The following is a 14673-nucleotide window of genomic DNA, read 5'->3' on the forward strand; positions in this document are numbered from 1 at the left end:
CCCAAGGTCCATCTAGTCCAGCATCCTGTTTCACACAGCGGCCCACCAGATGCTGCAGGAAGCCTACAGGCAGGAGTTGAGGGCAACTTGCTGTTATTCCCCTGCAACTGTTATTCAGAGGCATCCTGCCTATAGCCCTCCGAGGGCTATAGGAAATAGGAGGGCTATAGGAGGGCCTATCGCCCTCCGACTAGTAGCAGTTGATAGATCTCTCCTCCCTGAAGTTATCCAAACCCCTCTTAAAACCTTCTAGGTTGCTGGCTGTCACCACATCTTGTGGCAGAGAATTCCACAAGTGGATTATGCGTTGTGTGAAAAAGTGCCTCCGTTGTTTGGTCCTAAATTTCCTGGCAGTCAGTTTCATGAGATGACCCCTGGTTCTAGTGTTATGTGAGAGGGAGAAGAATTTTTCTCTATTTACTTTCTCCACACCACACATGATTTATACAGTAGACCTCTATAATGTCTCCCGGCAGTCATCTTTTTTCTAAACTAAACAGCCCCAGGTGTTGTAGTCTTGCCTCCTAAGAAAGGTGCTCTAGGCCCCTGATCATCTTGGTTGCCCTCTTCTGCACCTTTTACAGCTCTACAATGTCCTTCTTTAGATGTGGTGACCAGAATTGTACGCAGCACCCCAAGTGTGGCCGCACCATAGTTTTGTATAAGGGCATTATAGTATTAGCAGTTTTCTTTTCTTTTATGGACACCGAGCGCCAGCAGGGAGACAGCAGGGGGAGGGGTAAGTGCACCCTCCTCTGCCCTTAAAGTGACACCCCCACGCCCTTGAGCCACCCCTGCTCAATTCGATGCACATCCCTATGATCCGGCTGCCCAGCAGCAAGCGACTGCTCATGTGCAGGAAGAGCATGCTAAGCTCTCCCCACCAAACCCTCCTTGGTTCCACACTTTGATCGTATGTAGAGCCTAGTATATGGCAGCTTCCCGTGTTTCCATGCATGTGTGTGGTGGCAGTTTTAAATGCTCTGTTACCGCCATGTGCAGAGTCTGCCTGTGTGCAACATCAGGTGGTGGTGTAAAAAGCAGCTTGATTTTGCCCTTCTGTGGCCTGCTTGGGATATTTATTCACAACAGTGAGCATGTGATTTTTATTTGGGGAACAGAAAATTGTGGATATACATGGCATCTCTAGGCCCATCCTTCCCATTCAAGCCTTGGCTGTGTGCTGTGCAGCTAACAACCGGAAACAATGCCTTGCATACATTGTGGAGCAAATGTGTGCCGTATTGTCCCCTTGCTCTGCTGAGTGGAGAGAACCCTTCCACATGGCATGCATCTAGGTATACATGTCCCCCCGCCCCGCCGCCACCACACACACATCTAGCTCTGTTCCTTTTGTTCATGTGCTCATCTGGTCCCTTTGTAGGGGGAAGGTTGGCAGGGTAAAGCAAAGGGAGGAAGTGAGGGGGATCAATTTGTAAGTAGAGCTGTGGCACAGAAGTGCGGCTGGCTGGCTGGCTGAACAAGCCAGGGACTGGGTCAGCAGCAGTGTTCCCTCTACGACTTGTGCATGTGCGTGCACGAGTATGTTGATGTCCGCTCCGTTAATTTTAGATCCCACTCAGGTTGAATCAGGAAGGCCCCGCTCAGAATCCATGTGTGCACACACTGCCTTGATACTGTCTCCCAGAACAAAACTCATCCTGCACACAGATGAGAAAAATTAGAGGGAACACTGGTCAGCAGGGAGGGGCTGTGTTCTGCTAAGCCAAATAAACATACCCCCCACCAACTTACCCCTGGCTTTGCAGCTGGTCTGACTCCTCCAGGTCCATCTGCCAAGAAACAGCAATTGCTGGCAACTGCTTTTGTTTTTTGTAGGAACAGAGAAGGGCTTTCCTAACCCCTTTCAGTGCAGGAATGTCTCCCCAACGCATAGCACAGTTTTTAACAAAAGCTGGGTGGAAGGTCCGGTTGTACTTAATTCCCATAAACCCTGTACATTTTCTCTCTCTGAATGGCTGTGGAAGATCCTCCCCCTTGGGGCTAATGATTTCAAAAGTCAATTCTGTGGCTTGAATCCATTTGTCTCCCATGTTATGTTTTGTGCAAACTGAACTGAAATGGGATCTGGAGTGGAGCTGGGGAGCGTCCCTGCTGGGTGGAGAGCACTTCCACAGCGCCAGAGTGAATGCAACGCGCTCATGGAAATGTCGCTCCTCTTGGGCAAGGGCTGAGCCTCACCCTTGCCTGGAATCACTGGGGGTGCACGAGAGTGGTGTTGGCTGGGGCGGAAGTGTCACGGATGAGTAGGATGGTTCCAGGAGGCGTGCCAGCTGGGTTACCTTTGATTTGATTACACTCAAGGTGACTGCTAGTCTGATATTCCCATTTTCACAAATGCCACCAATGAGAATACTGCTGTGATCAAAAGCCAGGGTGCAAATGCACATTCTATGCAGTTGTTGAGTGGAATGGGGTTGCAGAGTTCCAGAGGCGGTAGCATGGACTGTAACACTTGAGACTGCAGCTGGGCAAACAGACCTCCAAATGCTTCCCTATGTCAAGTCACAGCCCGCCTCTGAGCAGTGTTCGCAGTGCTGATTGGCTGCCCCATGCATCAGTTATGAAGCCACTCCCTCCCAATTCTCAGCAACATTTTAAGAGTGTAAAAAATGTGCAGAGCAGTTGAAAAGAGAATGGAAAGCCCACCTGAAACGTTGGGTTTGTGTGGGGGAGATTATTGGATCTGGAGGCTGTACGCATGTCGTTACAGCCAGGAGCAGGTAAAAGGGTAGCTCATTCCACAGTAGAAAAACCTGCACTTGTGTTGAGCTAATGAAGCCATTAATTAGGACTAGCTTCTCAACTTCTCTTTGAGCTGGGGGTAGTAGTAGTAAGGTTAGAGAAGGTGATGTGTCCAAGGAAGGGACAAAACCCAGGCTTCCTGTGCTCAAGTCTGACAGCCACTTCACTGTCATATATTCTTGCATTCAAACTGGAAATGCCCAATTTTTCCCCATTGCAATAATTTATGCCAAACTGAGATCCAACGTGCACATTTTCCATTTCATATATGCAATGGGTTGTGTGGTAGAGCTGCAGACCACTCCATGTCCTGCACGTTTCGTATGCTCCAAATATGCTATTTACCAAGGACTGTCCCTTGTTAAAATGTGTTGGGGTGACTTTCTTGATTCTTCAAGATTCGGCTTCCTTCCCAGGTTCTGGATGTTAAATCTCTGTGTGGTAGGGATGTGCCCCTCATGCATATGCACATGGACTCTAAGGCACCGCACTGGCACTAGGTTTCACTGGGCCTGGGGCAAAGCCGTCGGCTGTGGGTCCCCACCGCCCATTGCATCCTAGGCTCCTGGCAGGGGCATAGCAAAGTTGGAGTGGGCCCTAGGACAAAACGTGGAGATGGGTCACTGCCCCTCTCTGCCTTCTTCAGGGAGGTGCAAGGGGAGAACAAAGAGCAAGCTGTCACCCAGTTGGTGGGCCCCCTCCCTCAGGAGCCCAGGGCCATTTCCCCTTCCCCTTGTTCAATTGCAGCTATGCCTCTGGTTCCTACCCACCCAAACTTACAAGGTGTTATTGGGCTTGTTGGCAGCAACAGCTGCCCCCCCCCCCGTACCCTTGAGGGATGAGAAGAAGAGAAGTCCCTTCTAAGTTCTCTGGCAGTATCTCCTTTCCCTCCCACCAGCCAATGAGCATTCTCCCTCACAGAGGAGAAAGCCTATTGGCTGGTGGGGAGGGCAATAGAAGGAGGATCTCTTGTGCATAAGTCTCAACTCTCATTGCAGCTCTCCTCCTTCTCCTTCTCAATGGGAGCATCCCTATCTCTGGGGCCTCTGGGGCATGCTCTCTTTTGCAGATATGGGGCGCATGGGAGTGAAGGCAGTGGCCTGACCTGGCCAGCCCACTATGTATATATATTTTTGTATATCTGACATATTTATATACTGCATAAACATAAGGCAGTAAAGAGTTGTTGACAGTTTATTTTTCTATTATATTTTATTTTACATCCCGCTCTTCCTCCAAGGAGTCCAGAGTGGTGTACTATATACTTAAGTTTCTCCTCACAACAACAACCCTGTGAAGTAGGTTGGGCTGAGAGAGAAGTGACTGGCCCAGAGTCACACAGCAAGTATCATGGCTGAACGGGGATTAGAACTTGGGTCTCCCCGGTCCTAGTCTGGCACTCTAGCCACTACACCACGCTGGCTCCGTGTGTGTGTGTGTGTGTGTGTGTGTGTGTGTGTGTGTGTATACACATATATATACACATACACACACATATATACATACACATACATACGCTGTGTTCCCATGATGAGAACAATTGTGGCTAAAGAATTAATCGCAATTGATGAGCCCTATGCGCTCCCACAGAGCATGTCATGATGACAGCCCAGAATTTCCAGGCTATGCCAGTGAAATCACTGAAGTTAACCAGCTTTTAACTGGAATAGCCTGGAAATTCCAGGTTTGCAGGAGCGCACAGGACTTGCCGATCATGGGTAACTCTTTAACCTCAATCATTCTCATCATGAGAACACAGCCATATTTCACCAAAAGGCAGAGTTAGATGATACCTTTTATTCGGACTGCTTAAAATATCACAAAGTAGTGAGCAAGATTTCATGCTCAATGGAACGCTTTATTAGACCTGAAGAAATACTCTTGACAACTCAAAAGCTTCCTTGCTGATTTGTGATATTTTAGTTTGCCCTAATATTTATTTATTTAATCTTATTTATTTCTTTAACAAATTTGTATACCCCCCACGGCCAAAGTCTCTTGTCAATTTACAGCATAAAACAAACCAAGAATTTAACAGTTAAAACATATAAACAGTTAACGATTAACTGTTAACTCTTAAAGCTTTTAACAGTTAAAAACATATAATAGTGGTATTAGCCTACTTTTGGCTTCTTTCCTCCCCCACCCCCTCATGGACCCCCAAACCTGTGATTTTTGTTTCTTTTACTAAAACAACACAGGCTTTTCAGTTAGAAGAGAACAGACTTTTGCAGGCCAAATAATGAAGCATACAAAATACACACTTCAGCTGTGTCTGATACTTATGCAGCTACTTCATGCAGTGCCAAACAATTGGTCTATATCTAGGCCCAGGGTGGATTTGATTTAAATCAAACTGATTTAAATCACGATTTAAATCACTAGCAGGGTGGATAAAATTCAAAAAAATCCAATTTAAATCAAAAAAATCCGATTTAAATTAAAAAAATCCAATTTTTTTGATTTAAATCGGATTTTTTTAATTTAAATCGGATTTTTTTTATTTTTATCCACCCTGCTAGTGATTTAAATCGTGATTTAAATCGTGATTTAAATCAGTTTGATTTAAATCAAATCCACCCTGTCTAGGCCAGTGTTGTCCACACTACTTTCCCCAGCCTTAGCAGCTCCAGAGATTCAAACCTGGGATCTTTTGCATGCAAGGCAGGTGCTGTACCACTGAGTTATGGCCCCTTCCTCTTACTTTTAACCATATGAAGCTGCTCCATCCAGACTATGAATAATCGGGATGGAGTTAGACCAGTGTTTCTCAACCACCGGTCCGCTGACTGGTGCCGGTCCACGAGGCGTTGGATACTGGTCTGTGAGGCATCACTAATAAAAATCCTCCCCCCCCCCCCCCAAAAAAAACACCCACCAATTTTGGGCTGGCACGGGCCACTAGCAGGAGCTCTCTGAAGCTTATTTCCAGGCAGCCCTCACTGCTGGATATTGTTCATTTTGAGGAAGCAAAATGGACTACCTGCCTAGAAATGAGCTCTGGAGAGCTCGCCTGGGCTCCGTGGGCCCTGGGCCCTACCCCCTTTGCACATGACATCACTGCAGGTTGGAGTGGCGGCAAGGGCGGCCACCCTTTTACTAACTGCTGATCTGGGAAACTGCGCATGAAGCATGTACTGGTCCATGACTCCAAAATCGTTGAGAAACGCTGAGTTAGACCATTGGTCCATCTAGCTCAGGCTTCCCCAAACTGCGGCCCTCCAGAGGTTGCTGAACTACAACTCCCAGCATCCTTAGCCATAATTTATTGTGGCTGGGTATGCTGGGAGTTGTAGTTCAGCAACATCTGGAGGGCCGCAGTTTGGGGAAGCCTGATCTAGCTCAATACTGTATAGACACTGACTGGCAGCAGGATTTCTGGCAGGGGTCTTTCCTAGACCCCCCTGGAGAGGGGAGGGATTGAACCTAGGACCTTCTGCATCTGAAGCAGGTGCTCCATCACAGGGCTGCAGCCCCTCCCCCTGGTTAGAGAGGTGCAACATGCAAAGTGTTGTTTTTCTGTAGCCATAGGAGCGTTATAAGCATGTCCCTGTTTCCATTTCTGAAACGTTGGAGGGAATACATTCTCTGGCTTTCTTCTTCACGCATAAGGACCAGAAACCAGAGCAAGTGGATTCTTCCAGGACTCTGCGTAGCACACATTGAGTTTGAACTCAAGGCTGGCCTGGCCTGTTTCAAGGGTGCCTTTTGTGGCCTTGCAGACTTCTACAGCCTTCCTTGGTCTTACCAATTCTCAGCCCTTTTCCAAATAAACTCCTCCGTGCTATGAGCTCTTGAGTGGCTTAAAAAGTTTGCTTTTGTTCGTGGGGTTTGATCTTGCCAGCATGTTTCACCCATGGGATGTGTTTATCTATGGGGCTGCTGCTGCTGGTCCTTGGCCGCATGCTGAGCCAAAGCATTATTACTTCTTTTGTGTGTGTGCTTCTTTTCACGAGGCTGCATTGACGTTGCAGGGAACTGCTGCCGTCATTCGCTCTGTCCTGGAATGGCATCTCCCCAAGGGGGGGCGGGGGACCTCCTGCCAAGGACTCCTAGAGGCCTTAAGGGAACCTCCTGGAGCTTCAAAGGAGGAAATAGTAGAAGCAAGGGGGAAATGAATCTGGACCAGCCACTTTGCTGATCTGCCCTGAGATTAGGATTCATTAACAAATCTGTGCATTTGCCTATAAACAACTTTACTTGTAGCAAAGAACAGTGGCTATAAATACTTAGAAGATTGTGGGAGCCTTCGTCTTGGTTTCTCCTGTGCTTTCGCAACTTTGGTGGTTTTTCAGACTGTTTTCCTAGGAGCCCAGGGATTCCTCCATGAGGATCTAACTAGACCGTACATGTGTGCAACAGTCTTCCAACAGAACTTTAAAAAAAATGAAGATCAACTGCAGGAGACTGAAAACATCAGCGGAGGGAAGCAGAGCAGCTTAACTCTTTTCTCTCCCCCCCCCCACCCCGCAATTTAAATCGCATGCCTCCAACTGCTCCCACTATCACCACCCCTGTGGTGAGAGATCAGGGAGGTTGAGCATTATTGATGTCATAACCACTCAGCCAATAGAATAATGTTCTTGCTCTGCCAGGGCAACTTGAATCTTTAAACAGATTTTTAAAACAAACTACTTTGCATAGGACCAAGCAAATTGCAGCACTGCCTATGCCTAATGGTGAGCTGCTTGGTGGGGTAATACTGTACTATGAAAAATGTTATATGGGATTTAGGCGAAATCTCTGTTTTTGAGGTGGAAGGAACTCCCACCAATCTGTCAACTGAGTATTTCGAGGCTGGAACCATGATGTGGTTGGTTGTTTTTAGCATTCTGCTCTTCTTGCTCAGCCACCTAATGGCGCAGCGGAGAAGTAACTTGCCTAGGGAGCAAGAGGTTGCTGGTTCAAATCCGTGCCGGTATGTTTCCCAGACTATGGGCAGCAGCGATATAAGAAAATGCTTGGGCTCCACCACACAGATTGTGTGTAGAGCCTTATTGTGTCCTGAGTTCTGCTGGTTTTGCATCAAGAGCCAGGGCCAGTTATGGGAGTCTTTCTCCCTGATTCTTGGAAAATTGATTTGCTGACTCTGCTCTTTGTTCTGGGCAGTTTCTCTGGGCAGGTTCAAGCAGCGACATGGGTAGCCTCTACTTTAAATCCAGGCGAGGATGCTGCCCTGTATAGCGGGTTATTTATGTGTAACTACTCATCAAAGTGTGAATCAGTGGTTCTGTACGATGCATGATTATATGTGTGGTAGTGATCAGCCTCCCCTCCCTCTAAAGCGTTAACAGGGAGTGAACCCTTATCTTGACTGACAGGCTGGTGAACTCCAGGGCAGCCAATCAGTACACTAGAGAGCGGTTGCTGGAAATTCTGGGAATAAGAAGGGTGTTCTGTGCTGGAAAGGTGTGTGTGGAAAGGCTTAGTGAGGGGCATGGAGTTTTTGCTCCCTCATGGTCAAAGCCAACATGGAGGTTTCTCTCATGGAATAACTGCAGATCTTTGAAAGACAGGAAGCTTGATTCTCATCAGATGTTGGGTGAGTTTTCAAGGAAAAGGGAATTGAGCATAGGGAACGGTTTGTTAGTCAGATTTTGTGATAGAAACTTATATTTCTTAGTGTGTGTGCTTTGCATATTCCTGATACTTTTCTATTATTGTTTACCTGCAATGTAATTAAAATAAGGTACACTAGCCTACGCTCAAACCACCTAAGCCATTGCAAAAGAGTCTGTAAACTTTTAAGCATGCCTAAATGCCACCTGAAACTGAAGCCTAAGACATCCTATTTTTGTAACCTACTAAGTATTTGTGAGTGTGTTTAAAACCTGAAATCCTCAGATAAAAGCAAGCTGTCGTAATTGAATACAACTATGGGGTTGTTGTTTTTTGTTCTTTTCTTTTTACAAGGCTCTCAGAGTTGGTTTTTAACTCAAGAAAAAAGGAAGGGCGGAAAGGGGATTTCTCTGGTGCAAAAGCATCCTCTAGCGCTCAGCAGCTATCAGTTTTCTCATCACGTCTAGGCCTACACGTGAAAGGTTTTTGTACTTATCCAATAGCAAACTAAAGAGAGTTTTCCTTGGGATTCCACCCCAAGCCCAGGGTGGTTCAAGCTCTGTCTATAAGAGGGGTGTGGGCAGCAGCATTTTAATTCTACCAGAAATATAGATTAGTTTTATGAGAAGCCCAGCCAGGCAGCTCACCAGGGATGATTCGGCATTCCCGCCCCCCTCCACGTGAGCTGCTCTGAGACAAAGGCTTTAATCCACTACATCTGTGCAGTGCGCCATAGATCAGCTACTTACTTGAGAAAGATCTACTAATCTGGCCCCTGTCTTCTTCCCATCACTAACACAGAAGTAGGAAATATCCTAAGCAGCCTTTACCATATTGTTGTTCTCCAGAGGCACAGATATGTGTGCCTGTGTTTCTGTAGGTCACTCCTCTGGGCATGCTGCCTAAGCTAGTGTCTGTATCCTGTCTTGTGGCAGTGAATTCCAAATCTTTGATTCCTTTCTTTGCCTTTCCTTTACATCAGAGCTATGCAATTTTCAGCCTACAAAGCTGAACATAATCCATCAGCTATGCCCCATCAGAGCCCCTTCTGTTCCTGTTACCTCCCTCAGACAGCAGAGAAAGGGGGTTAGTGAGAACCTGATTTGCCACAATCTGTGGTTGGTGGGTCACAAACTATGCAGGTTTGATATATTTATATTATATATTACGTTTATATCCTGCTCTTCCTCCAAGGAGTCCTGAGCAGTATACATGCTTATATTTATCCTCACTACAATCCCGTGAGGTAGGTTACACTGAGAGATAAGTGACTGGTGGCCCAGAGTCATCCAATGAATTTCATGGCTGAATGGAATAAAAATAAAATTACATTACACATGGAAATCATAACATACACAACAAAATACAAAACAATTTAAAAACCTTTTAGAAGTCAGTTTTAAAAATCTAAATTTAAAAGGTCTGAGTGAACAAAAAGGTCTTTACCTGGTGTCTAAAAAACCAAAAGTAATGAAGCCAGACGAACCTCACTGGAGAGGCTAGTCCATAATAAACAAGGTGAAACCACCAAACAGGTCCTCCATAGTAGCCACTCGCCTGGCCTCTTTTGGCAGGGATACTCAGAGCAGGGCCTTCAAAGAAGAACTTGAGGTCTGAGTTGGGACATATGGGGCCAGGTGCTCTCTCAGGTAACCCGATCCCAAGCCATTTCGGGCTTTAAAGATTAAGACCAGCTCTCCAACCACTACACTACGCTGATTCTCATATGCTGTACACTCAGTGCAGTTTACAGAAGTATGAAACATACTGCACACATAAATAATGCAGGGGAGAAATAATTTAATACCAATAAAATCATCACAGTGTGACAGCGGCACATAGTGGACAGATCACCCATGCAGGACAGCTGAACATAACCCACCAGCCCCCTCTCCCTCGCTTTAGACATAAAGGAAAGACGGATTTGTTCAAGCAAGCCTTTTATCAGTGCATTGAATTGTTCTGGTTTTATGGTCTCTCTCCAGTGTCTGCGGTTTTTATTATTTGTATATTGAATTAGTGTTTTTAGATTGTGTGGTGTGTTTTGTTTGTTTTGTATTGTTGCTTTTAATCTTGTAAACTGCCTGAGACTACATGAAGGGATGGGTTTGGAAGATTTTAAATAAATTCATAAATAAGTCACCACAATAAGCTTGTTCAAATAACAAAACTTTACCCTCCTTTTTAAAAAAAAATCTGCCTAATAAAAAGTGTTTCCTTTTTGTCTACATCCTATTGTCAATCAATAGGCTTTGGGTTTTCAGAGAGATAATTTCTCTTTAGTCATTCATATATTCATTGTGGCCTAAGATCTCATGGAAACCACCTAATGGCGCAGCAGGGAAATGCTTGACTAACAAGCAGAAGGTTGCTGGTTTGAATCCTCGCTGGTATTATATTGGGCAGCAGCGATATAGGAAGATGCTGAAAGGCATCATCTCATACTGCACAAGAGGAGGCAATCGTAAACCCCTCCTGTATTCTAACAAAGAAAACCACAGGGCTCTGTGGGCGCCAGGAGTCGAAATCACCTTGACAGCACACTTGACCTTTAAGCTCTCTTGGACTAAAGTAGGGATGGCCAGTCTAAGGCTCTACAGTTGTTATTGGACTACAATTCCCATCATCCCCAGCTGCTGTCTCTTTGCTACAACAACAGATATACCCTTTTGGGGTGAGTCTCTGTTCACTGACACTCTCCACAACACTCATTTCTGTTTTTCCAGATTATTTAGCAAATAGAAGGAAATGCCCTGGAATTTTGAAGCTTTTTCTTGCCAAGATGACAAGCTTACCATTGATTCTAACCCTCTTCTTTTGTCCCTCATCTCATAGCCAGATTTTGAACAGGGATGATATTTTACTGTTTGCCACAACACGGTAGGGAGCCTTGTTGAAAGCCCTTTGAAAAGTTCAAGCTGCAATCCGCAAGCCACTGTGGCTGGAGTGATGCCATTGACATCAGCAGTTGGGCTCTGGAGGAGATGTTTTATGTGGATTGCAACCTCTGCAAAATAGAGTGAGTGCGTGTGTGTGTGTCTTTTAATTCATGACTTTGATATGTTGGGAAAAAATAAAATAAAACTCCCATCTCTTGGCAAGCTAAGAGTGCCCCCGGCAGAAGCCTTGGTAGTTGACTGCGGTTGTCAGTGCTGTTGCAATGGGATTTTGAAGCAAAAGCCACTTCACTTCCCACCCCATTCTTGGCTCTTGCACTTGTGGTGTGACTACCAAACTTCACCACCTCCATCCTTCTGTGACAGAAGGGGTGGCAACAACGTACAGAGAATGACCAGTTATCAAGAATGGTTACATTGGTACTTGATGCAAGTGGCAGATGCAAAGGTCAGGGTGTGGTTGAAAAGAACCCTTCAGGAGCATTAATGCAAGCAATTGGTAAGCTTTCTCGGTGCAACACAGAGTCCTTCATTGAGCCAAACACCTTTTCAGGCAACAGGGCAGTTCACATGATTGTCATTAGGGTAAGAGAAGGCGCCTATCCTAGTTCAGCATGCTCCCAATTTTTGATCGTATGTTAGATTAAAGACAAGATCACACAGAGACCATTCACATGATCCCCAGGGGGCCAAATATCACCTACCTCCCCTCCACAAACAACCAATTGACAGGTCTTCAGCACACCACTGTATGCCCAGACAATCCACGGCCAGGACTAATTTTCCTAGCCTTCTGATATCCCTCAATGCACCGTGTGACGACCGCAGTGCATTTGGGGAATTCCCCAGGAGCTGGGCACTCAAGGTGCCCAGTTCTGTGCATGCTCAAGCTGCAAGATGCCTGAGCACACAGACAACCCCGGTGCTGGAGTTAAAGGCGTCCTTGCGCCCTTAACCTCGGCTGCAGACTGGGGTACAAAGTGTAGGGTTAGGCAGGCAGGCAGTGTCGGGATCTGCGTGGAGCAGCCTAACGTGGGCTGCCATCACCTGCGTGGACTACTATAGCCTGGGTGAGGCTGCGTGGGCTGCCATATGGCTGGGTGAGGCTGCTCAAGGGCACAGCCTTACAGGGAGCTTGATCATCAGTCAAGTCCCAGATAAGTAGGACGATATTCCTGCCTACTTTGTTCAGAAGCTGGAGATGGAATCTGGGTAGGTGATGCTCATCCTGCACAGCTGGGGCTTGACTGATGACCAAACTCCCCATCACTGACCTTGTTTTTTTTAATCTAACACACAATCAAAAATTGGGAGTACATCCAAATCCCAAATTAGGATAGGAGACTTCTCCCTAATGACGATCATGTGAACGGTTCATATATTTTTTTACTGGCTCCATTTTTGTTTATATGAGCATTTTCAATGTGCAGAACTGTACATCAGACAGAAAATGTGCCTGCTTAAGAATGCTGTACCTAGTGAAAGCCTGTATGCTGCTTGATATGAGCACTAATACTTTCTGTGGTTGGTTTGGCAATGCTATGCGACAACAATAAAAGTAAATAGAAATATTGATGCTGCTGCATACAAGTGACATGACACCGTTGTTGCCATAAGTGGCAGAGTTTGTTCTAATTTTTCCGCCATTGCATAGCCCCCTATTCCATACTATTTCTTAGTATAAGGTTATTACATTTGAAAGGAAACTTTCTTCATCTTGTTGATGTTGGCCTGCAACTCCCATAATCCTTGGCTATCGGCTACTGTGGCTGGGAATTATGGGAGTTGTAGTTCAAAAACAGCTGGAGGTCCTAGGTTGGGGTGGGTTTTTTTGGGGTGTGTGTGTTTTTACAGGCCTGCATTAATGCATCTGTTTATTTTCGAGATACATATCCTGCCACATGGCACACAGCAGTGCCCCCGAGGTGGCTTATGACAAACCACCACCCTCTTGTGGGCAGAATGTATTTTATTTAATCTAAAATCAGGAAGACTTGAAGAATGGGTTCAGAGCAGCCTAACCCACCAGCAAACTTAAAATATCAGCTAAAGTATTGTCTTCCCTGCTTTCCCCAATTGCTTTCTGGAATAAAAAAGAGTTTGACCCTTTTGTTGAAAGCAGAGGGCAGGCCTGGCTGTCGAGAATCTTGGGGAAGAAATTGTTTAAGTGGGGAGCCAGTGATAAGAGCGGACTGTGCTACTTTAGACTGCAGGTGGGTGTTCCTCCCACATCTTAAAAACTTCTTGCAAGTCAAAAAATTAGCATGTTGAGGAGAGAGATTCTATTTTAGCTTTCTTGTTGTGCTCACTTGCTGCAAGGAAGCATTCAAAAGTGGCACTCACCTCCCCACTGCCCTGCCCAGCCTACACAGCCTGAAAGTGGTCCAGTTGATTCTGACACCTCAGTCCTCTGCGCCTTCAGTCCCGTCTCATTCTGGTCTGGTTCAGGTGGTATTGAATGGCAGAAGGAACATGGAACCTTATCGCAAGTTAGACCATTGGTCCATCTAGCTTAGTATTGTCTAAACCAGGCATCCCCAAACTGCGGCCCTCCAGATGTTGCTGAACTACAACTCCCAGCATCCCTAGACACAATTTTTTGTGGCTGGGTATGCTGGAAGATGTAGTTCATCAACATCTGGAGGGACGCAGTTTGGGGATGCCTGGTCTAAACTGACTGGCAGCAGCTTCCCAGGTTTCAGGCAGCCCAAAAGCGCTTCCCTCCCCGCACACGAGCAGTCGTCTTTCTTTGGGCAGGCAGATCATCCACCCAGATGAGCACAGCGCTGGCTCCTGCCGGTAGCTCCAAGGGTCGGGGTGCTGGGATTAGCGGTCCCTCTAATTGCTTTTCATCTCTGTGCAGAATGTGTTTTGTTCAGGGCAGTAGTATCAAGACAGTGTGGGCACATGTGCATTCAGAGTGGGGCCTTCCTGATTCCACCTGAGCCGGATTGAAAATCTCCCTCCCCGAGTCTGCCAGCCGCGGCTGCTTGACACATGATCAAATAAATGGGGTTAGGAGAGCGGTCGCTCTGTTAACCCCATGTAGAACGGAGGCTCTGTAGGGTTTGCCGCCATGATGCTGCCAGAATTGGGCCCGATCCCGGCGGATCACACGCACATTAGCCTGGTTTTGCACATGCGTGTGAACAGCCTCCACAAGTGCTTCTTGCATGTTGCCCCAAGTCTGTCTTCAGTTGTCTAGACATACGACTGAGCTCCCTCTCTCCCTTCCTTCCCACCACTCCTGTTAATCCGGATGAGCACAGGATACCGTTGCATTGATCTCCTGCTGCTGTTCTTAGAAGTAGATGCATTGGGGGGAAACAGCACCCAAGCAACATGTTTTCATCCCGATGCTTTGGTGTCTTAGGGCACCTTTCTCAATGGTTGCTTAAGTGAAATGATCCAATCTCGCTCTACTAAACTTTGCAGGGGTAAGCAACCTTTG

At 46.4% G+C, this 14673-nt stretch overlaps 1 protein-coding gene across 7 annotated transcripts in view; it reads left to right on the top strand.

The window, feature by feature from the left end:
- HDAC7 (histone deacetylase 7) overlaps positions 1-14673 on the top strand; it is a 248207-nt gene that overhangs the window by 162107 nt on the left and 71427 nt on the right. The window contains exon 1 of one of the 7 annotated variants that reach the window (XM_053297651.1): positions 7416-7445. The exons of 5 other annotated variants lie outside the window; for them this stretch is intronic. In XM_053297651.1, the coding sequence (XP_053153626.1) occupies positions 7436-7445 (10 nt within the window). In that variant the 5' untranslated portion in view covers positions 7416-7435. Of the gene's footprint in view, positions 1-7415; positions 7446-8179; positions 8309-14673 lie in introns of those variants that run through there. One more of the 7 variants, XM_053297652.1, reaches the window with a different exon arrangement.

This window comes from Hemicordylus capensis, chromosome 2 (assembly GCF_027244095.1).
Source record: "Hemicordylus capensis ecotype Gifberg chromosome 2, rHemCap1.1.pri, whole genome shotgun sequence".
NCBI lineage: Eukaryota > Metazoa > Chordata > Lepidosauria > Squamata > Cordylidae > Hemicordylus > Hemicordylus capensis.